The sequence below is a fragment of the Silene latifolia genome, chromosome 9 (assembly GCF_048544455.1).
Source record: "Silene latifolia isolate original U9 population chromosome 9, ASM4854445v1, whole genome shotgun sequence".
NCBI classification, from domain to species: Eukaryota; Viridiplantae; Streptophyta; class Magnoliopsida; order Caryophyllales; family Caryophyllaceae; genus Silene; species Silene latifolia.
The window spans coordinates 39035000-39057025 of NC_133534.1; the positions used below are offsets into that span (position 1 = coordinate 39035000).

The 22026-nt window shown below is 30.9% G+C and overlaps 1 protein-coding gene across 1 annotated transcript; it reads left to right on the forward strand.

Annotated features, from left to right (window-relative positions):
* Nucleotides 1-20900: 20900 nt before the first annotated feature.
* LOC141600901 (protein FAR1-RELATED SEQUENCE 5-like) lies at nt 20901-21329 on the forward strand. Its single transcript, XM_074421160.1, has one exon. The coding sequence runs from the start codon at nt 20901-20903 to the stop codon at nt 21327-21329; it is 429 nt and encodes a 142-aa protein (XP_074277261.1).
* Nucleotides 21330-22026: the final 697 nt, after the last annotated feature.

Sequence of the window (22026 nt, forward strand, 5' to 3'; positions counted from 1 at the left end):
AAAACACATTAACTTAAAAATATACGGATTAGAATTTAGAAACCATACTATTTAATATTTATCTGAAGGTTCACTTTTTATTCCTTTTAGTACGCTTCCTTTTAGTACATGCCTTGATATTAGTTCATATGAAATGAAAAAGAAAAATATATGTTAGAGATGAGTATACTCATGAATACAAAAATAGAAATTCAAATAGGTTGATCGGTAAAGCATAATTACACAACAATATACGCTTAATAACAAATTTAAAGAAATATTATAAGATCTCCATTTTGAGATCAACGATCATCTTATAATGGTTAAAAAAGCATAAACCACTTAAAAAAGTAAAGTAAATTTTATAGAAAAACAATCAAAAAGTGGGAGTTGGAAAAAATTTAAATTGGAAGAGGAAATGACATAATTAAAATGATTATTAGTCATGATGGTTCAAAAAAGTAAATTGTGAAATTTTAAAGATTTTTCATTCAATTATTTGTACTTATTTATTTACCATTAATTATGAGAGTAGGTTTTTTTTTTTAGGAAATTATGAGTGTAAGTTTTATCTATTATTCCTGTTTTGACAAAAAAAAACACATAAACTTAAAAACATACGAAGTAGAGTTTAGAAATCATACTATTAATATTTACCCGAAGGTTCACTTTCGCTTCCTTTTATTACATGCCTTGATAATACATATAAAATGAAAAAGAAAAATATATGTTAGAGATGATTATACTCGTGAATACAAAAATAAAAATTACACCACAATATACGTTTAATAACAAATTATAAGAAATATTATAAGACTTCTATTTTGAGATCAACAATCATCCATTACTTATCAGTTTCTACCTTACGTTTTTTTACCTTTAATTTTACCTCAGTTTCGTGCCTTTTGTATTTCTTCCCTCTTCAGATTACTCACGTGATTGTTTGCCTTATCTGCCTTCACATAGGTTTCATGGTGCTTTAAAGTTATATAAAAAATACATTGACCAAAAGATAAAACATCAACCTGGTAAAACTTGACAAACGAATCAAAACATTGTCACATGTAAGTCACTTAAATTAAACCAACTGGAAAACATGAATTCAAATATAAAGCAAACGATTCATAAAACCAACAACATAATAAATTAAAATATACTTTATTGGACACAACAACAACAACAACAACAATACTCAACAATAATACTCGACAATAATACTCGGCAATAATACTCAATATAATCAAATAAATAAATTAAACCATAAAACACGATTCACAACTTAGAAACTCATGACAAATGGGCATATTTTAAATAAATAAATTGAATAGAAATTATTATAGGTATTATAGGTTTTATAGTCACTACACAACCATAAATTCCTATATTTTAATTTATTTGGTGGTATTATTAAATTAGATAATTAATTGCCGAGGACCTCAAGAGATGAATTAAATAAGACAAAATGTTAATGAAAATTATGGGTGTTGAGTAATATAAGGAGTTTTAATAAAATTATTAACATATTATATTACAAAACTAATTAAATAGGAAAAACTTTTAATTAATTTGGTGGGTGTTAAGTATTATGAAAAGTTTTAATCAATTTATTACCATGTCTAATTTAAAAAAAAGGAAAACGTTAATAATGGTGGGTGTTCAGTAATATGAAGAGGTTTGATTAATTTATTAACAGGTTTTATTTAAAAAATTTAAAAACAATAAATTACGGAGTAAATAGGAAAATATTAATAATGGTGAGTGTTTAGTAATATAAAGAGGTTTAATTAATTCCTTAACATGTTTTATTACAAAAATTTCAACTAAAAATTCAATTTTAATTATAAATTATGAAATTTATTAACACGTTTTATTACAAAAATTTCAATTAAAATGTCAATATTAATTATAAATTATGAAATTTGATGTAAATTTGTAAGGGTTATATAAATTTTGGAAGACAATATATTTAATATATAAAATTAATTTAAGAATAATGATAATATCCTTTAATATTATAGATATAAGTGAATTAAATTAATTTTTAGATAAATGATTTAAATTAATGTCATGTACTAGTAAATTGATAATTCATGTCACATTAATTCGTCATGTCACGTTAAAAATATGCAACATCATATTTAAATATATCACGTCACATTAAATTTTAATCTAGGTGCCTTTTTGGATCCTACATGGCTTTGTCTAGGTGACGTTTATTTGTCATTTTAGGGTAGCATTTTAATTATATTTTATAGAAGTTACCTTTCAATGAGTCCAGTAATTCATGACACCATGTAAAAAAAATTAAATGCTTAAGGTTGCTTTTTGATTAGATTGTATATATTTTGTACTAAATTTTCTATGTAAAAGTTTGAACGTCGTTTTGTTTTTCGGCAAATAAAGTTAGTAAGTAAAGTCGAAAGGGCAAATTAATACATAATGTTAAAATATTTCTCTATTTTTTCCCTTCTTTTTTTGAGAATAATAAGTCTCACAATGTAAGTAGCTTAAAACATATAGAATTATAAGGTTTTTTATCTTCTCAATATTTTAATTGTCATAAATCATATAGTAGCATATTTATGAACTTTAATAAATACTAGTCTTACTATATCATCTATACCAATTTGTCAAAAATTCTAAATTTTATATTTTTGCATAAATGATAAAATGAGTTAAATAATAGCCTACTACAAATCTCATTGCAATCTCTTATGTGTTATAAGACATATGCATTAGATAATATGACATGTACGCATAAATATTAAATAATAATTTACATTTAGCCATTATCTCTGTCAATAGATTTTTTTTGTCCAACTTGTTAATAAGATTGAAATCCTCGCAACTCCAGTTTCATTCTATGAGAGCTATTTTTCAAAGGAAAAATGATGAATAAAAAAGAAACACATACCCAAATAAAACATTGATAGGCTATCGCACACCTATACAAAGATAATTACCCTAGACACAAATTAATGTAGTAATAGGGGTCAAACAAAAGGAGACGGGAATTGCGTTATGAAATGCAATGGAAAGATTTCTATCAAGGTCGATTACGTTTGGTTTGGTTTGTTGGCTGGTTTGATGATTAGCAAAAATAAAGATGTTACCTATATGATAAAAGGAGTCTAGGGGAGTCGGGTCACACATGCAAATGTAAATATATGTTCATGCTAAACGCGGTAATAGTAACATTGTCAATTGTTTAGGCTTAAAGACACCCACCTCACGATATTAGTGTCAATCATAGATCGGGTCATAGAGAAACTCTCGTTTATGACTAGGTCGTCCTACTACACATGCTTAGTCTAATCCGATTCCGTGCCTCTCGACTTATAGAACGAATTAACAAACTTAATCTATGATTACGGTCAATAGCCAAAGATTAAACGTTGTGGCGCAAACATGTGATAGAAACAATTAGACAATATTATATCAACCTAGCTAATTTATCATTTTACATATTTGATTTTCCATGGCTTCCCTAGCCCCTAGACTAAGGGAATTTAGCTACTCATATTAAATTATAAACTATAAACTATGTTGTATGAAATGCTAAGCATGATTGTAGAAATGATATAAACTAAATGATAAAACATAAAATATAAGATTAAATTATGTGATATAATTGAAATGCTAGTGACGAAACTATGAAAACGTAAATGGAAATGGAAATTAAATAAACAAGAATTAGAATTACCGAAATAAGGAATTAGAACTTGAATTGCAAAGAAGAATGAAGGAGAACCAAATGCTTGAATAAATTAGAACCAAATGTTTAGTATCAACTAAAAGCTTAACAATGTTAAAACTAAAATGAAAACTTTAGAAAATTTTGTGTGCTAAAGCTAAGGAAGAACAGAATTATGCAAGAAAAGTATGTGTAAGAGATGTCCCCCAATGACGGATTAAGGCCTCTATTTATAATAAAATAGGGGTATAACGTAAAATCCAAAGGAGGCAACCCCAGCCCCGATCGGGGGCGTGGGTTTACGGATATATTAGCTTCAATTCTTGATTAAATGCTCGAGGGATCCAATGTTCATGTTAAATGTCCCTTAATTCTCCGGTTAATGCCTTGATTAAATGCCTTTGTGGGATTCAATTTTGGCATCCAATGATCTTGATTAATATTTGGAGCTTTATTTAGCAAATCCATAACCCAACTTGTTTTCTTGATGGCTCGGGATTAATTTCTTCCCAAAATGCCCTTGTATAATTATCACTTGCTTCCACTTAGCTTAGTGATCCTTTGGTGCTTGCTAATGTGATATGAAAAAGCCTCTAAATGCTTAGATTCCTACAAAATATAACAAATACAAACAATACACCTAGAACACAAGATTAGCTCTCAAATATACTAATTAAAGTATGATATGCAATCAAAACGGAGCTAAAATGAGGGGTAAAAGCATATATAAAATGAACACATCAAACATACATTTGAAAGTTTCTGAAATACTAAATTTTATTTATGAACCTAAAAATAATTAGTCATTCACATTCATGTAGTCAATTTTGCAGTTCGTTTATAACATAGTATTGAGTGGAATGGAGGGAATATTTGTTTAAGCAATTCTAGTATTTCTCTTCTTCAAATAGTCTTCTTTCTCCAATAAACTATCCCTAAAAAAAATCCACTGAGGGATTAATAAAAAACAAATTGGTGGAATTTGATTTATGTAATATAACCTTATCGTTATTAATTTAAGTTTTCCTTTAAATAATGTAAGAAATAGGGTATTGAATCATAAAGATGTAAGTATATTTACCTATGAATAGCACAACTCCACAAATCTTGATAGTCCCTAAATGAGAACAAAACAACATATATGTGAAGGTTAAAAATGTGAAGATTACTTCATAATCAATGGAACTTAAAAATAAATAAATAAATTATTAATTTAAAACCTTAGTGCACTTGCCTTGATGTTGATAAAATGATAAGAAAGATTATTGACACATATATATAATTCTTTTGGCGATGGGCGTAAAAAAATATTCGCTTGAATTTCGGCTCACAAATGTTACCTTCCATCAAACATTTATAGCCAAATGAGGATGTGTTTTATGACTTTTGGGTTTTTTTTATTATTACCAAATTTAATATATACATAAATATGTATAAATGTTTTATGACTTTTGAGCATTCATTTTCATTGTTAGCAAATTTAATATAGACATAAATATAGAATAATGAGAAATGAAATATAAAAAGGTTACTTTATTTTTTTTCTTTATTTTGTTTACAAAATCCACATTACATGAGAATTGTTCAGGGAGTTATCTTACGAACTAAAAATTGGTAGATATTTTGTCTTCCCTTTTATTTATAAATCATATTTATAGATTTGCATACGTATTCAATTTAATGAAATTGAGCAAGTTTATTGCAATAATATTTAAGGAGTTGCACATATAAATAATTTAAAATTAGAGTGATGTAAATTTTTATTTTTCGTTTAACCAATTGTAGTTTTAAAAATTAAAATGTCAATGTTTAATGTTAAGTATGTTATTATTTGCCCTTAATATTTACAAATTCTTTATTATTTTATAAACGGCGTAAAATTAGAATTATGTGATATTTATTTGTTACTTAAAATATTTTAAAAATAAACGTAGAAATTTAAATTTTATTTTTAATTGTTTTTTAATTTATCTAGAAAATAAAAAGGCCAAAATTTAATGTTTGTTATGCATATTTATTTTTTATGTAAATATTTTTTTTTAATTTGTGTATCGTTTTAAATGGATCATTATACGAACATGAATTGCCCTAAACACGTCATATTACATAGAGGATTGGTGACGTGGAATTTTGGTAATGTAAGGTGGTATTTAGTAATGCGATGTGGTATTGTCTACGCGACTTTTAAGGTTTATCCTTTTAATAATATTTATAGATAATAATAACTAAAAAAACACATGGAATTATCACTACCCAATGCTCCTCGTTACTTCCCCTTATCTCTCCCTCCCTCATATTTAGACCTCCTTCCTCACGCCTATCTATTTTCTCCAATATTTTACAATCCTTATACCATACACCCAGGTGTATGGTATTCATACTCCTACTTTAATTTAGTTTTTTAAAACCCTTAAAACTTACTCCCTCCTATTCTCTAACATCTTCCACATTTCCTAAAACAACAAATTCACTAAAATCTTCCACTTTTCTTATTTGTCTATAATTTGTGGTTCTTATAACTTGTGACCCCACCTTTTCTTCTTTACTTTCATTTTCCTCCATTTTCCTCCAAATATTTCACTCCTCTTAAAAACACCCCAAAAAGCAATGTGGAAGAAGATAAAGAATAGGAGGGAGTAGATTAGAAAAATTAGAAAAATATAAAAATTATACCATTATTCGTGATTTTGATTCCTCTATAATTTGAGATCACATTTGATATATTTTGGTGTTTATTTTAATTTTACTCGCATATTCACATCATATAATTGGCATGTTCATAACAATGGGATATTCACATTACATAGTTGACATATTCACCCAGTATGATAAACATATTCACAAATACATATTTATAGCAATGACAAATATATTCATAGAGGTTATCATAAATATTAATCTAACATAATATAACATATATTCACAAAGTATAACTACATATTCATAAAATATAATTACATATTCACCGCATATAGATTACATATACGCAAAACATAAACCTCATATTCAAAATATATAACATGTGAATATATCACTTATTTATATTTTGTGAATGTCAATATCTTCAATTGCGGACTCGTTCAAATCAACGGAATAATAATCATGGACGTTTTGCTCCATAAACTTTAGCAAAGCGAACAATGCAAAATAATTTGGCCAAAAAACATGAAATTTACGTAATTGAATAGTAATAGATCCGTGATAGAGTTTTTGTATAATACGTAACATAAGTATTAAGCAGTGTAAATGAATTGTTTTTTTTTTTTTTTTGGTTTAAACCATCCGGTAATCCGAACCACATTGGGCCGACTAATCCGGATTTTGGGGCGTGTCCAAGGATTACGGTATTTAAACCCCTCCCAATCGCAGTTGTGGGGGATCGATCCGCAGACCTCCCTACCAAGCGCAGCCTCATGCTACCACTGCGCCAACCAACGATTGGTAGTGTAAATGAATTGTAACATAGTGGGTGGTTATTTTTATAATTTTTTATTCTCTTTATTTTTTATTTTATTTTTCTCAATTACTCCATAAGAGTATCATGCTTCCTACTCCTGAGATTGGGAGCATGATATAATTTACTAATATTTTATCTCATGTTTGTTTGATATAGTCTACAACTAGTTTAGACCCCGTGCAATAAATGCACGATATTTAGAGTTTTTTTTAAATAAATTACCCATATGATATTAGTATCTCATTAATTGTTCATTTTTTCGTCATAATATTTTGCTTTGAGAAAAAGAAAAAAGGTTGTAACTGACAATTAATCAGAAAATTGAGTAATGTGCAAAGATGTATTATTAAAAAAAGTAAAAAAAAAAATAAAAAAAAATTATACCACAAAGCTAATGATTTCAATTTTTAAATTCTCTTAATAATTTTTTTGTCACGAAAGTAATAATAGTGATTTACAGTTTTTTTTATACGTATTATGGGTCAAGTCATTCTCAAATAATAGCATAAATAAAAGATTTAATAATTTATAGTTTTATAAATAATATTTTTTTTAATTAAGATATTATAGTTCAGATTTTAGTGAAAATAATATAATTTGATGAAAATCTTAATTTTAATGAAAAGATAATAATTTAATGAAATAAAATATAATTATTAATTTCTTTATTTAATGAATATACTTAATTGTAGTTAGCTTCCTTAGCTTATTTAAGAAGATGCTTTTTGTAGAGAAAAATTAAGAGATCACTTATTCTTTTAGTAGATAGGGATGTTAATTCCCACATATAGTTCACCATTTTGTAATTGAAAGTTGACCTAAGTACCACCAAAACTGAAAAAAATGAAATTTGGGGAAAATTTAATTTATACACACTCCAACTATATACTGCCATTTTTATGCGATCTCAGCTCGAAAATTAAACGAAGGTTCGCAACAATGGCGACGATGTTCGACGAATTTGGACGTCCATTCATTGTATTACGTGAACAAGAATTGAAGAGTTGAGTTCGCGGAACCGAAGCTCAACAACAATTGAAATTAAAAAACGGTTCTGGGATGAATATAGTAATGAAGAAGATAAACAAGCATGAGATAAGAAATAAGAATGGATGAAAAACCTAAATTTTTGTTTTGAAGAATAAAATCATGTTTTTTTCTTTTTATTATTTAATGTATTCATCTATTCTAGTCATTTTTTCGGTGCCATGTTTATTTTTTCCGGCGAGAAATTTACCCAGATATCTCCATTTGGGCTTAATTGCACATCGGGTACAACTAATGAGACTAATTTGTATGTAGTGACAAACGTTTGGGGTTTATTTGCCACTTCCCCGATTCTCAAAGTGATAGTTGTTTGGTTGGTGAAAATTCCATGGAATTGACTACATACAAAAATGTAGGAAGTGCCCGCAAGGGTGAAGTATAATCGTTAAAATCTTGTAGAGTATTCTTGGACTGAATCCATGCCTTATAGACTTCGAGCATGTCACCCTTGTGATTTACCTGGTACACATGGTTTGCAGGCTATTACATATACCTGAGGGTTTACCTAGTGCGCCCAAAAGTAGCGGCTGCAATTTCTCCCATCTACCAAAAAAAAATGTAGGAAGTTCCTTACCAACAACCCCTTAACTTCCCATGAAATGAGTTCCACATAGATGATCAAGTAAGTTCTAAAAATTTTCATGAATTAAGAAAGGGAGTTTATTTCTCATTATTTTCTTCACCTGAATTTGCACTTTTCGGCTTCGTGTATCAACTGAATGATAGTTTATTTTAGTTTAAATTGAATCAATCAATCAATTATCAATCAATATATATATATATATGTATATATATATATGTATATATATATATATGTATATATATATATGTATATATATATATATGTATATATATATATGTATATAGATTTGAGATCCTGTGAGAACCACTAGTATAATGAGAACCATGAGAACCACTTAACAGCCTTTAGATCAAACTTATAATTGACGGTGTGATGAACATAAACAAACTTTCTAATTTTGTTACCTACGCAGTACGCACCCCCAACCTCTCATAACTCCTTCATTTTACCAAATTGACTTTCTCTCTCTTCGACTATCACATCATTCGACATCATTCTAGCTCCTTCTTTCTCTACGTTCGATCGTCACAAATATTCCGATCAAATTCTTCGACGATCATAATCGGATCCTGGTAATTCGACGAGGTAAACTTTCGACATTGATGATTAATTTCTACGAAATTAGGGTTTATGTCTTTTTTCTCTTAGTAATTCTTTTATTTATCGATTAAATTAGATGAATTTAGCGCTTGATCAATGTGTTAAATGATGATTTATGTTTGTGAAATTAGGGATTTCGTGAATTATATTAGGAATACTGAGAAATTAGAATTGGGGAAGCTGAGAAATTACATAAATTAGTTGAAATCATGAAATTAGTGACTTTGCAAGAGAAGATGATAAAGATTAATTTGATGATAAAGATTAATCTGATGATTAGATTCCTAGTTTAGGTGAAATGTTATTATAAACACAGATACGGAATCTTGATTGAAGATTTTAGATGTGGGTATGGCATATGTGAGAGAGGTAAATATTTGAGAACTAACTAGTATGGGACTATGGGTTCATCCGTTCATGGCAAGGTAAATGCACATGGCTCTGTACATCTATCATGAGTTCAGGAATGCATTTCGTCGGCTGAGACCCTTCTTTGTTCTCTTTATGACTGGGATTGACTCTTGTATCCTACATCTTGCCATATATTTCATCTGTAAAAAGTCCTCAGCAAACTATTGGGGCTGTAATCAAGCACTACCTTTGCAAGAAAATGTCTCTCAGGTAATATTGATAGCACCACACTGTCTGATTGAAGTTTTCAGACTACAGTCTCAAACACTTGTGGTTCTTACTTCTTAGACGTATATTATACGAGACTTGGTGAATTGGTTTCCTTAGTCATTTTCTCTGTCATTAATGATTTAACAGGCCGGATGAAGTGTATCATGTCACTGTGATGCCTTGTTATGACAAGAAGCTTGAGGCCGCTAGAGACGATTTCGTATTTGAAATGGAATATCAAGATGGAGATGTCGTCAATGGCGATTTCTGAGTTCGAGGTGGATTCTGTGTTGACATCTGGGGGTTTTTAGAACTAATACAGGTAACTAACGAGTGCTCATTGCATGTAACTGTGTTTTTCAGCCTAGTAAATCAATCACCAAATCACTTATTGGTTGTTTTGCAGTCTCATTCAGTTGATTTTAGTACCTTGGACGAATCTCCTTTAGATAAAAACGTAAGAAAATTAACTATAGTGCCTGGTATTTGAATTTATTTGAATGTTGGTGACAATCGCTTTCCGCAAACCTCGGGTTGACTAATGCTACGAGATGATGGACATATTTATGGGGTTAGTGGAAGTTCGGAGGGTATCTTTGAAACTGTTTTCGGGCATCTTTGCTAAATCCCTTTATGGCGGGGACATAGAAGGACCGTCGACTTTAGAACTTTAAGAAATTCAGACTTCCGCGAAGTCAGTTTGGAAGTAAGTGCTTGCTTTTTTTTTCTTTCTTTGTATAGTGTTTATATAAGTTGTTTGAAGTAGGCGGAAAATATTTGCTTCTGAATGATAAAATCGATTGCAAGTTTTTTAGCTTCTGGTGCAATACATGTAGTAAATCGTACTGCCTGTGGAAGTTGACTCCTCTGAGTTCTTGCTCAAATTTTCCAACTTCCTGGGTATAGTAACGAAAATTTAGTACCTCCTTGCCGAATTATTCCATTGTCATTTGATTCTGGTCGTCTACTGATATCAACTCTGAACATTAGTAGCTCCTGATTCCAAACTAATGTTTTACAGCAGCACTTTCATTAGTATTTTGCATGTGTGAGTAGGGATCATTAGATGACTTGAACAAGCATCTTAAGGAACAGATACCGATAGACCGTTTTCGAGCCAAGTAATTATTCATGTGTCCTTAATTAACTTTGCATTTTTGTTATATCTAGCATTATTCTATTCTTCAGGTAAACCTGATATCGATTTTTGCTTAGTTCTGTATGTTTCAGCCGAATTTTCTTTTGCTTTCATCCAATTTTTGAAATTTAGACTAAATTTAGACTGATATAGTGATATGGTTGCTTGACTACTTAACTTATTTATAACGTATTATAAAGGTTATTAGCTCAATGGTAGAGCGATGTGCATATTTTGCACAAAGGTATGGGTTCGAATCCCATATAGCCTATTAAATAACAAATCCCATGATTTTAGGATAGCCGTCCCATGTACATGCATGAAATAAGGTCCTATGTGCATGAAATAAGGTCCTATGTGCATGAAATAAGAGTTCTACGTACATGAAATAAGGTTATATGTGCATGAAAAAGTTCTTATTATGATACTAATTACTGTTGGTTAAGGACATTAATTTTATATGGGCATGAAATAAGATTCTATGTGCATGAAATAAGGTTCTATGTGCATGAAATAAGGTTTTATGTGCATTAAAAAGTTCTTCAGTTGCACTAGTTGGTTATATTATGTTACTAATTATTGTTGGTTAAGGACATTAATTTTCATTATATGTGCATGAAATAAGGTTCTATGTGCATGAAATAAGGTTATATGTGCATGAAAAAGTTCTTATAATGATACTAATTACAATTGGTTAGGGACATTAATTTTGATGGGTATGAAATAAGATTATAAGTGTATGAAATAAGGTTCTATATGCATGAAATAAGGTTCTATGTGCATTAAAAAGTTCTTCAGTTGCACCAGTTGGTTATATTATATTACTAATTATTGTTGGGCAAGGACATTAATTTTGATTATAAGTGCATGAAATAAGGTTCTATGTGCATGGAATAAGGTTCTATGTGCATAAAACAAGGAAAATGTCTGTGAAGGAGATTTAATATATTTATCGGCCTTTTCAAGGCATTTTAGGCTTATGCATAGAAACTACCAGTCCTTGGCAATTACAATGTAAAAGAATGTAAAAGAAACACCGGTATTTGCTAGCCAATGTGGGAATTGAACCCACATCTTGTGCAATGCACAATGCTCTCCCGTTTGAGCTAATTGGCTCTCGAAATAAGTAAAATTGATATACTAGTCCTTAAGGAAACCGTTTCTTTGTTTGAAAGCAAGGGAAGGGAATGAGCCAACAAACCCCCAGTATATAATTCCTGTCTCTAACGCATAAATAGTAAATGAAATCTGAGGTATCTTAAGAGTCTGGAAACCAAGTATTTGAACAATTGTGGCAAATTTTAGCAAAATTGGAATTTCAGTATTTCACCTACATGTAGTCATCTAAAAGAACAACCCATCACCTACAAATCACTATAGAATAGCACGATAAATTGAGAACAATCGCAAAAGTTTGCACAGATTATTGACTAGTTTGATGTATTGGAAAAAGCTTGAAATTAAACCCGAGTATAATTCAATGGATTTTTCGCAACTCGATGATACAAAGCTCAATGTTCGCTTTGAATCACGGATAAGCCGCACTTTAGCGTTCTCTCCCGAGAATAACATATTTATTTTCTTTGTCCGGACCGCTTGCAAAGAGAGTTTGTCAAGTATATTGTGGTTTAAGTAGTAGAGCAAACCTAAGCAACAAGGGAACTAAGATCATAAAAATAGACTAAAATTTATCTTTGCTTGCTTTTGCCATTTTCAGTCCTTGTGTGATTACAGTTTCTCTTCTAAAGCCTGCCCAGTGCGCACATTTAGAACCAAAGGCGTTGCTCCTAAAACTCATCACATTTATTTAGTTTGCATCAAGGTTGCTTGTTATTTAGACAGTTACTCTTAAGGTTCTTTTGGGCTCCTTAGATAGATAAAGATTACTAGTACAGGATCCGAAGTTGTTCAACCTCACTTGTGTGAACTATGAAGTTGTGAATCTGTAGGTAGCTATTTACAAGTTTCTCATGTGTTTGAGTAGTGTTACCAATCTTCCATGTGCTAGTGTATGGCGTTAAGAGTAATGCTATCAATCTCCGAAAGAGTACGTTTCTCTCCGTCGTGATGTTAAAAAGTAGATAAACAATTTTGTCAATATGGTTGTTTAATAATTAAGGAGATGAAAATAGAACATGACAAAGATACATGTTCGTACTCTTTAAGTTTCTCTTGCCCTCCTCAATTCCTATATTACCTACTTAACTTTGGTTCTAAATGTGCCCAATCCGTATACAGGTCATGGTCGATGCAAGTACAATATTAGTAGCAATAAATTGAAAAACGCAAGGGTACATATTAGAAAAGCCAATAGTTAAGGGGTACCCCATAGAAAAACCCTAAAATCAAATAGGTGAGGAGGCAAGAGAGACAGACATACCAGAACTTAAACTCGAGAATGCGGTTAACAAAGGTAATAAAGTCATGGGAGGATAATTTATGGGCGAATAAAGCTTCAATACGAGGCTGAAAATCTATGATTCGACCATCGGGAGCCCGAGAGCGTGGTGTGAAACCGGTCGAAGCGGCGGAGGCACGGGGAGTAAGTCGGGAGACACGGGAAACAAGTAGCTTATAAGGTGGTTTTTCCGCAACTCGGTGATACAAAGCTCAATGTTCGCTTTGAATCACGGATAAGTCGCACTTTAGCGTTCTCTCCCAGAATAACATATTTATTTTCTTTGTCCGGACCTGCCGCAGTAGAGTTTGTCAGTATATTGTGGTTTAAGTAGTAGAGCAAACCTAAGCAACAAGGGAACTAAGATCATAAAAATAGAATATATAGCAAAACTAGTACCAAAGATTCAGCTTGTGGATCGCTTCCGCTTGTTTTTTGTGAAGTTGAATTGATTCCACCGCACAAACCTTTGTCCGCAGAGATGGTAACGATCACATTTCTCTTCACATCAACACCTATGAGTCAACAACAAATTATTAAATAACCTTTAGGGCCCTTGCTCCCCTAGCAAAATCAGAAAAGCTATCACAATGCCATTAGCTAAGATTTCAACAAGCATTAACTAGTCACCAAATAGACCTGAACCTTTAGCCACAATTACGCCTAGAAGCCCTAGATTCACTACCCAACGGATAGGGGAAAAAAATGAACAGAGCCTAAAACACAACAGCAGCAATTTTAAGAAATGACTAAAAGGCCATCTCAACACTCAACTAATATAGAAACTGCAGAGATCTCCACACTTTACCTCTAAAGCTTCAATCCACATTCTACCGTAATAAAAATAACAGGAAGTGTTTTTAATACATATAAAATGTGAAATTATAATTCCGCAAATAAAGCAAGTACAAAACCATAAGTGAACCTATCGGACACGGTGACGTAACTACTACATAGCTGCGTAAACATATCAGACATTCAGACAACATAGTATCCTAGGACAGGGCAATAGATGTTCTAGAAAAAGTAATCAATGTAACGAAACTGGAACCAATAATTGATTATGAATACAACCAAATCAGACGGACCATAAATAGCGAAATTTTACAAAGAGATTGATCTTTCAGTATGTGACGATCGATCAAAACATAAACGTTAATTTCACAAAAAAAAATTAATCATCAATTTCGAAATTTTACCTCGAATTAGTAGGCTCCATTGATTGAAGCAGAGTCGAAGAGGTACATCGTTGAAGAGATTGATCGTTCAGTATGTGACGATCGATCAATCAATCGAGAGAAAGAAAAAGTTAGGGTTGATGTTGTTAGTCGAAGAGAGAGAAAGAAAAGAGAAATGGAAAATGACTGGGATTGAAAAATTGGAATTCGTTTGATTTTTTCAAAAGTAAAGTCGTCCGTATTATTTATTATTAGAATCAATAGTGGTTCTCATGGTTCTCATTATACTAGTGGTTCTCACCGGATCTCGACCCTATGTATATATATATATATATATATATATATATATATATATATATAGAGAGAGAGAGAGAGAGAGAGAGAGAGAGAGAGAGAGAGAGAGAGAGAGAGAGAGAGAGAGAGAGAGAGAGAGAGAGAGAGAGAGAGAGAGAGAGAGAGCAAAGTTCTCCTAAGTCCCTTACATCTATTGAGTCCCTTAGTCCTATTATGGGCCTTTGGATGAAAGGGATGGAAGGAGGAGATTGCATCTCAATGGAGGGTTAGAAATGAATCTAGCTAATCCCTCTCCCTAATCATTCCTAATCCCCTCCTGATTCTAATCCCCTCTCTTTACCCACTCCCTCATCCATCACTAATCATTCACTCTCACAACTTTCATTTCCTCTCATTCTCTCTCAATAACAAAACCATAAAAAAAAAACCAAACAAGAATTCCCCTCATCTCACCCTCACCCCAAACCCGACACCTACCACTGCTACCACCAGCTACCCCGACACCACCCAGCCATCATCTCGACATCTCCCCCGACACCGCCTCCCGCCGCCTCCACCAGCGCACCATTCACGACCACAGCCACCGCACCCTACTCGCCTATCTCATTCTCCCTCACCACGACTACCACTGATCACCTTCTCCCTCACTCGCGGCCGCAACAACATCCACCACGACGATGCAACCACCAACACCCCGCCTTACTTCCTCTTGTCATTCCGTTTTTGTTTTTTTTTTTTGGTTTTTGTTTTGTTTTTTAGTTCACATCTGTTTATTTCATGTTTTTGTTTGTTTTGTTTTTTTGAGTTTAGATCTCGGTGTTGGTTTTTCATTTTTAATGTTTGATTTCCGTTTTTGTTTCATGACTTTTATTTGATTTTTTCATTTTGATTTTCGTTTTTCCAGATTTATTTTTCCAGATTTTTTGGTTTTTGAGTTTTTTCCAGATTTATTTATTTTTTTGTTTTTTTTTTATTTTATTTCGGTTTTTTTATTATTTTAGATCTAGTATTGTTGGTGTTTATTTTGGTTTTTTATTTTTGTAATTACATATTAATGTTGTGGGTGTTGTATATTTTTTTTCTAGGATATACGGACTATATTTTTTCAGATTTGGTATTTAAAATGTCGTTTTATTATTATATTGTCTTTTTTTAGTTTTATTATATTGCCTTATTAATATCCGTCTTCTTATATATATTTGTCAATTTTCGTATTTAAAATTTTGTCTTGGTATTGTGTGATTTAGGATCGATTAAAATTACACTTTTTTCTGTTAAAATTACACTTTTTTTTCGTTAAAATTACACTTTTTCCTGTTAAAATTACACTTTTTCTTGTTAGAATTATATTTTTTTCCTTTAAAATTACACTTTTTCCTGTTAAAACTACACTTATCTCTATTAATAACTAAAGTTACACTCTTGGACTAAAGTTAGACAGACTAATTTGGACTATTTGGACAATTTGGACTAACTAATTTAGACAATTTGGACTATTTGGACTAACTAATGGAGTTATTTACGACTAAATTGAATACAATATTTACAACTAAATTTGGACTAAAATTATACAATTTTGGACTGAAAATACAAAATTTGGACTAAAAATACATTATTTACGACTAAATTTGGACTAAAAATACAATTTTGGACTGAAAATACACTATTTACGAATAATTTTGAACTAATAATACACTATTTACGACTAAATTTAGAGTAAAATTACACAATTTGAACTAAAGTTACACAATTCATTTATTTTGAGTCATTGAGATTGTGCAATTTCAATCATTGTCCACTAAAGTGTAACTTAGTAAATTGATAGTGTGTGTATCTTTTATCATTTTATGAGTGTAATTTTAGTCCACAAAAGTGTAATTTTAGTCCAAAAAAGTGTAATTTTAGTCTACAAATGTGTAACTTTAATCCACAAATGTATAACTTTAGTCTATAAAAGTGTAATTTTAGTCCACGGAAGTGTAATTTTAGTCCATAAAAGTGTAATTTTAATCCAAATTGTATAACTATAGTCCAAATTTGTGTATCTTTAGTCCAAATTGTGTAATTTTAGTCCAAATTTGTGTAACTTCAGTCCAAATTGTTCTAACTTTAGTCCAAAAGCGCAACTTTAGTCATTGAGAAGGTAACCTTAGTAGAGATAAGTGTAACTTTAATAATAGATATAAATGTAACTTTAATAAAGACAAGTGTAATTTTAAAGGAAAAAAGTGTAATTTTAACAGAAAAAAGCGTAATTTTAAAGGAAAAAATTGTAATTTTAACAGAAAAAAGTGTAATTTTAACGGAAAAGTGTAATTTTAACCGGAAAAAAAGTGTAATTTTAACAGAAAAAAGTGTAATTTTAACGGAAAAAAGTGTACTTTTAACAGGAAAAAAGCTGTGATTTTAACAAAAAAAAAAAGTGTAATTTTAATGGAAAAAAGTGTAATTTTAACGGTAAAAAGTGTAATTTTAATCGAAAAAGTGTAATTTTAACCGAAAAAGTGTGATTTTAACGGAAAAAAGTGTAAATTTAACCGATAAAGTAATTTTAATAGATCCTAAATCACACAATACCAAAAGAAAATTTTAAATACGAAATTTGGCAAATATATATAACAAGACGGATATTAACAAAGTGATATCAACAAGAAAAAAGTAAAAAATGAGATTTCATAACTAATAGATTTAGTACTAAAATCAAACTATAATTTGTAAGAATGTCAATAATCGGAAAAAAAAAAGACCAAAACATCAAAATTGAAAAAAAAAAACAAAACGGAAATGAAAAAAAAAACGGGTCAATGAATATTGATTTATTTTAGTAGATCTAAGATTAAAATAAAAAAAACTCACAAATTTGAAACAATATTATATAGCAAGACGATATAAGGAGAAAAAAACAACAAAAAAAATAAAAAGAACACCCAAACATCAAGTTTAAAAAAAAAAGTAATAAAAAAATGACGTCGGGGCGGCGGTGGCGGCGGCGGTGGTGGTGGCGGCGGCGGTGGCGGTTGGCGACTGTGGTGGTTTTCGGTGGGTGGTGGTAGGTGGATGGTGAATGAGGAAAAGATGAGTAAATGATTTATTTGAATTTTTTGGGTTTTTTATTTGTTTGGTTTTTTGGGTTTTTTTTTTCTTGGTTTTTTTGGAGAGAATATGGAGAAGTGAGATATAGAGAGAGAATAAGGAGATGTGATAATGAGTTGATGAATGAAAGATGAGGAGGATTAATGTAGTTAATGAGAAAATTAGAGGAAGATAGCAAAATTAGAGCATTAACCTTAATTTTTTTGTTCTCATCTTAGCCCTCCATTTCCAAAATCCAATGACCCATAATGGGACTTATAGACTCACATGTAAGAGGAGGACTCATTTGATCTTATATATATATATATATATATATATATATATATATATATATATATATATATATATATATATATATATATATATATATATATATATATATATATATATATATATATATATATATATATATGTATATAGTATATAGTATATATATAGACAAGATCCGGTGAGTTTGACACTTTTCGTGAGTTTTCCCCGCATATATAAGCAAATGAGTTGACAAAACCCAATTATCAAAATTTGAGCCGTCATAATCTTCCCAGCTTTTTCTCTCTTTTTCTCCCCCTTTCTCTCTCTACTGATCAAACACTCTGTTTCATCTCAAAACCACGCGAAATTTTTTCATCAGTTCTTCAAATTTTGATCAACAAATTTGATCAACAAATTCATCAGTTCTTCAAAATTTGATCAACAATTCATTCATTATTTTGATTTTTTCAATTAAAACTATCAATTTGTTCATCAATTTTTTGAAATTTGATCAACAATTCTCCGAAAACCCTAATTCTTCAAATTCGACTGAAGGTATTGATATTTCTTTCGATTTCTGATTTAATAATCGAATAACTTCAGTAATTGAATCAAATAACAAATTCTGACTTGATTTACGTGTTTTTTCCATAAATTTCAGCTTCAACGATGCTGAATTCAGACGATCAAACGTTTACTCTGCTTGATAATATTGCTGTTAATCAAACAACGATGAATTCAGGTGTAAATTTGTGACATAATGCTGATATAATAACCGTTGTTATTAGGTTGATAAGTTTTTTGTAAAAATTACTGATTGCATGAAGATTGTTTTCATATTGTTACTCATTTTTTCATTATAATAACAATAACAACTACATAATATAACAGTAATTGCATGTAGGTTTTCATTCATGATATCATTAAATATCTAGTATTTGAATAACTGGATTACAATAATACAATAACTGCCTTACAATATTAAAATAGCTTTGATACTTTATAGGATCTGACAAAAAAATCCTTACAATAACTACTCTTTAATAATGAAATAACTTTAATACTACATTAAAATAACTGTGTGTGCATTGTGGTGGACTAGGCTACCAATTTCATGGTGGACTAGGCTACCAATTTCACTAAAATCCTCCCCTCTCTTATAGAATAATTGCATTTGTATAATACAATAACTGCATTATAACGTTAAAATAACTGCTGTAGCAGAGATTATTTTTTTCATAATAAATACTATTTTATAGGATCTGACAAAAAAATCCTTACAATAACTACTCTTTAATAATGAAATAACTTTAATACTACATTAAAATAACTGTGAAGCGTTGTGGTGGACTAGGCTACCAATTTCACTAAAATCCTCCCCTCTCTGATAGAATAATTGCATTTGTATAATACAATAACTGCATTATAACGTTAAAATAATTCTTTGTAAAGAGAGATTGTTTTTTTCATAATAAATACTACTTTATAGGATCTGACAAAAAAATCCTTACAATAACTACTCTTTAATAATGAAATAACTTTAATACTACATTAAAATAACTGTGTGTACATTGTGGTGGACTAGGCTACCAATTTCACTAAAACCCTCCCCTCTCTGATAGAATAATTGCATTTGTATAATACAATAACTGCATTATAACGTTAAAATAACTGCTGTAGCAGAGATTGTTTTTTTCATAATAAATACTAGTTTATAGGATCTGACAAAAAATCCTTACAATAACTACTCTTTAATAATGAAATAACTTTAATACTACATTAAAATAACTGTGTGTGTATTGTGGTGGACTAGGGTACCAATTTCACTAAAACACTCCCCTCTCTGATAGAATAATTGCATTTGTATAATACAATAACCGCATTATAACGTTAAAAAAACTGCTGTTGCAGAGGTTGTATTGTTTTGTTTTGTATAGAATCTAAGATATTGAAATTAATAATACCATAACAGTTCTCCTGTTTTAATGTTTCCAGGCATTGAAATTAATACTACCAATGCAACAACTTTTTCTACACCTACTGTTGTGTCTGAAACAGGAGAAAATACTATCCATAATCTGGGATTGAGATATACTTCAGGTGGCAGTGAGGAGTGGAATAGGATGGTAGAAAATGGTTTCAAACCTGCTCTGGGGTTAATGTTTGTAAAGCTGGAGGAGGCAATAGAGTTTTACAATTTATATGCTGTGGCTTGTGGTTTCATACCAAGAAAGTACACACAAACAAGATTCCGTGATGGTTTGATAGACAAAAAATAAATGGTCTGCAACAGACATGGATTCAAAGAGGATCGCAAAAAACTCAAACCTGTTGTTGAATTTGAAAACACAGAAGAGAAAAAGAAGAGGAAAAGGTCTGTAGAGCCAAAGAAAACAAAAATAACAAGATTTGGTTGCAAGGCAAAAATACGGTTTTGTGCTGTATTCAATGACCTTAAGGAGCTAATAGGGTATGCTATTGATACGTTTTATGAAGGTCATAATCACGGACTCGCTCACTCAAAGAACGGGAATTCAGGAAAAACGTAAGAACACTTAACCTTTACATGAAACAGACAATTGTTAACAATTGTAAACTCAACATCGGGGCTACCAAGACTTTTAGAATTCTGGCGGAACAATCAAATGGGTATGCAAACATTGGTGCATCTCTCACAGAATTCAAGAACTTCAAAAGAAATATTAAATGTTATATAGGTGAGAAGGATGCTGACATGATTCTCGATTATTTAAAGGCGCTTTCTGAATCACAAGATGGCTTTTACTATGCTTACCAAGTTGATGAGGATAATTGTTTGGCTAAAATCTTTTGGGCAGATGCACAAGCAAGAATGAATTATTCCTTGTTTGGGGACACCATCACCTTTGATCCTACTTACGGTACTAACAAGTACCACATGGCCTTCACCCCATTCACTGGTGTTGACAACCATAAAAAATCGGTGACTTTTCTTCTTTGCACTTGTCGATCATGAGAACGATGGGTCATTCATTTGGGTGTTTAAGAAGTTCCTTGATTGTATGGGCAACAAGGAACCTCAGTGCATTCTTACTGATCAAGATCCGACAATTAAACTCGGGGTGCGTTCTGTATTTAAGCAATCAAGACATCGTTACTGCATGTGCCATATAATGAAAAAACTTACCGATAAAGTTGAGTCACAGATTTGTAAGGAGACTGACTTTGTTGAGCGGATATGCGGAGTTGTTTGAGATACTGACTTGGAACCCATTGAGTTTGAAGAAAAATGGACTCAAGTGATTAATGACTTTGAGTTGAATGATAATACTTGGTTGACATACATGTATGGCAAAAGGCACAAATGGATACCTGCTTACTTTAGGGATTTGCCTTTAGGCTGCCTTTTGAAGACTACACAAAGATCAGAGAGTCAAAACAGTTATTTCAAAAGATTTGAGAGCATAGATGGCACACTTGTAGAATTTTGGTTGCGTTTTCAGAGTGCAATGGAACAACAACGCTATAATCATAGATTTCTTGATGCTGCAAGTGACAGCACATTGCCACAGGCTTCTTCTAAGACAATGATTGAAAAACATGCCTCTAAAATCTACACACATACTGTTTTCTATGAGTTCCAAGAGCAAGTGCAAATGGCTCCCTGTTCGTGTGCCGTTAGGGGGTTTTCTGAGCAAGGAAACATGCACATT

Excerpts from the sequence above, each read along its gene's own strand:
- LOC141600901 (XM_074421160.1), top strand. The coding sequence starts at position 20,901 with ATGAAACAGACAATTGTTAACAATTGTAAACTCAACATCGGGGCTACC.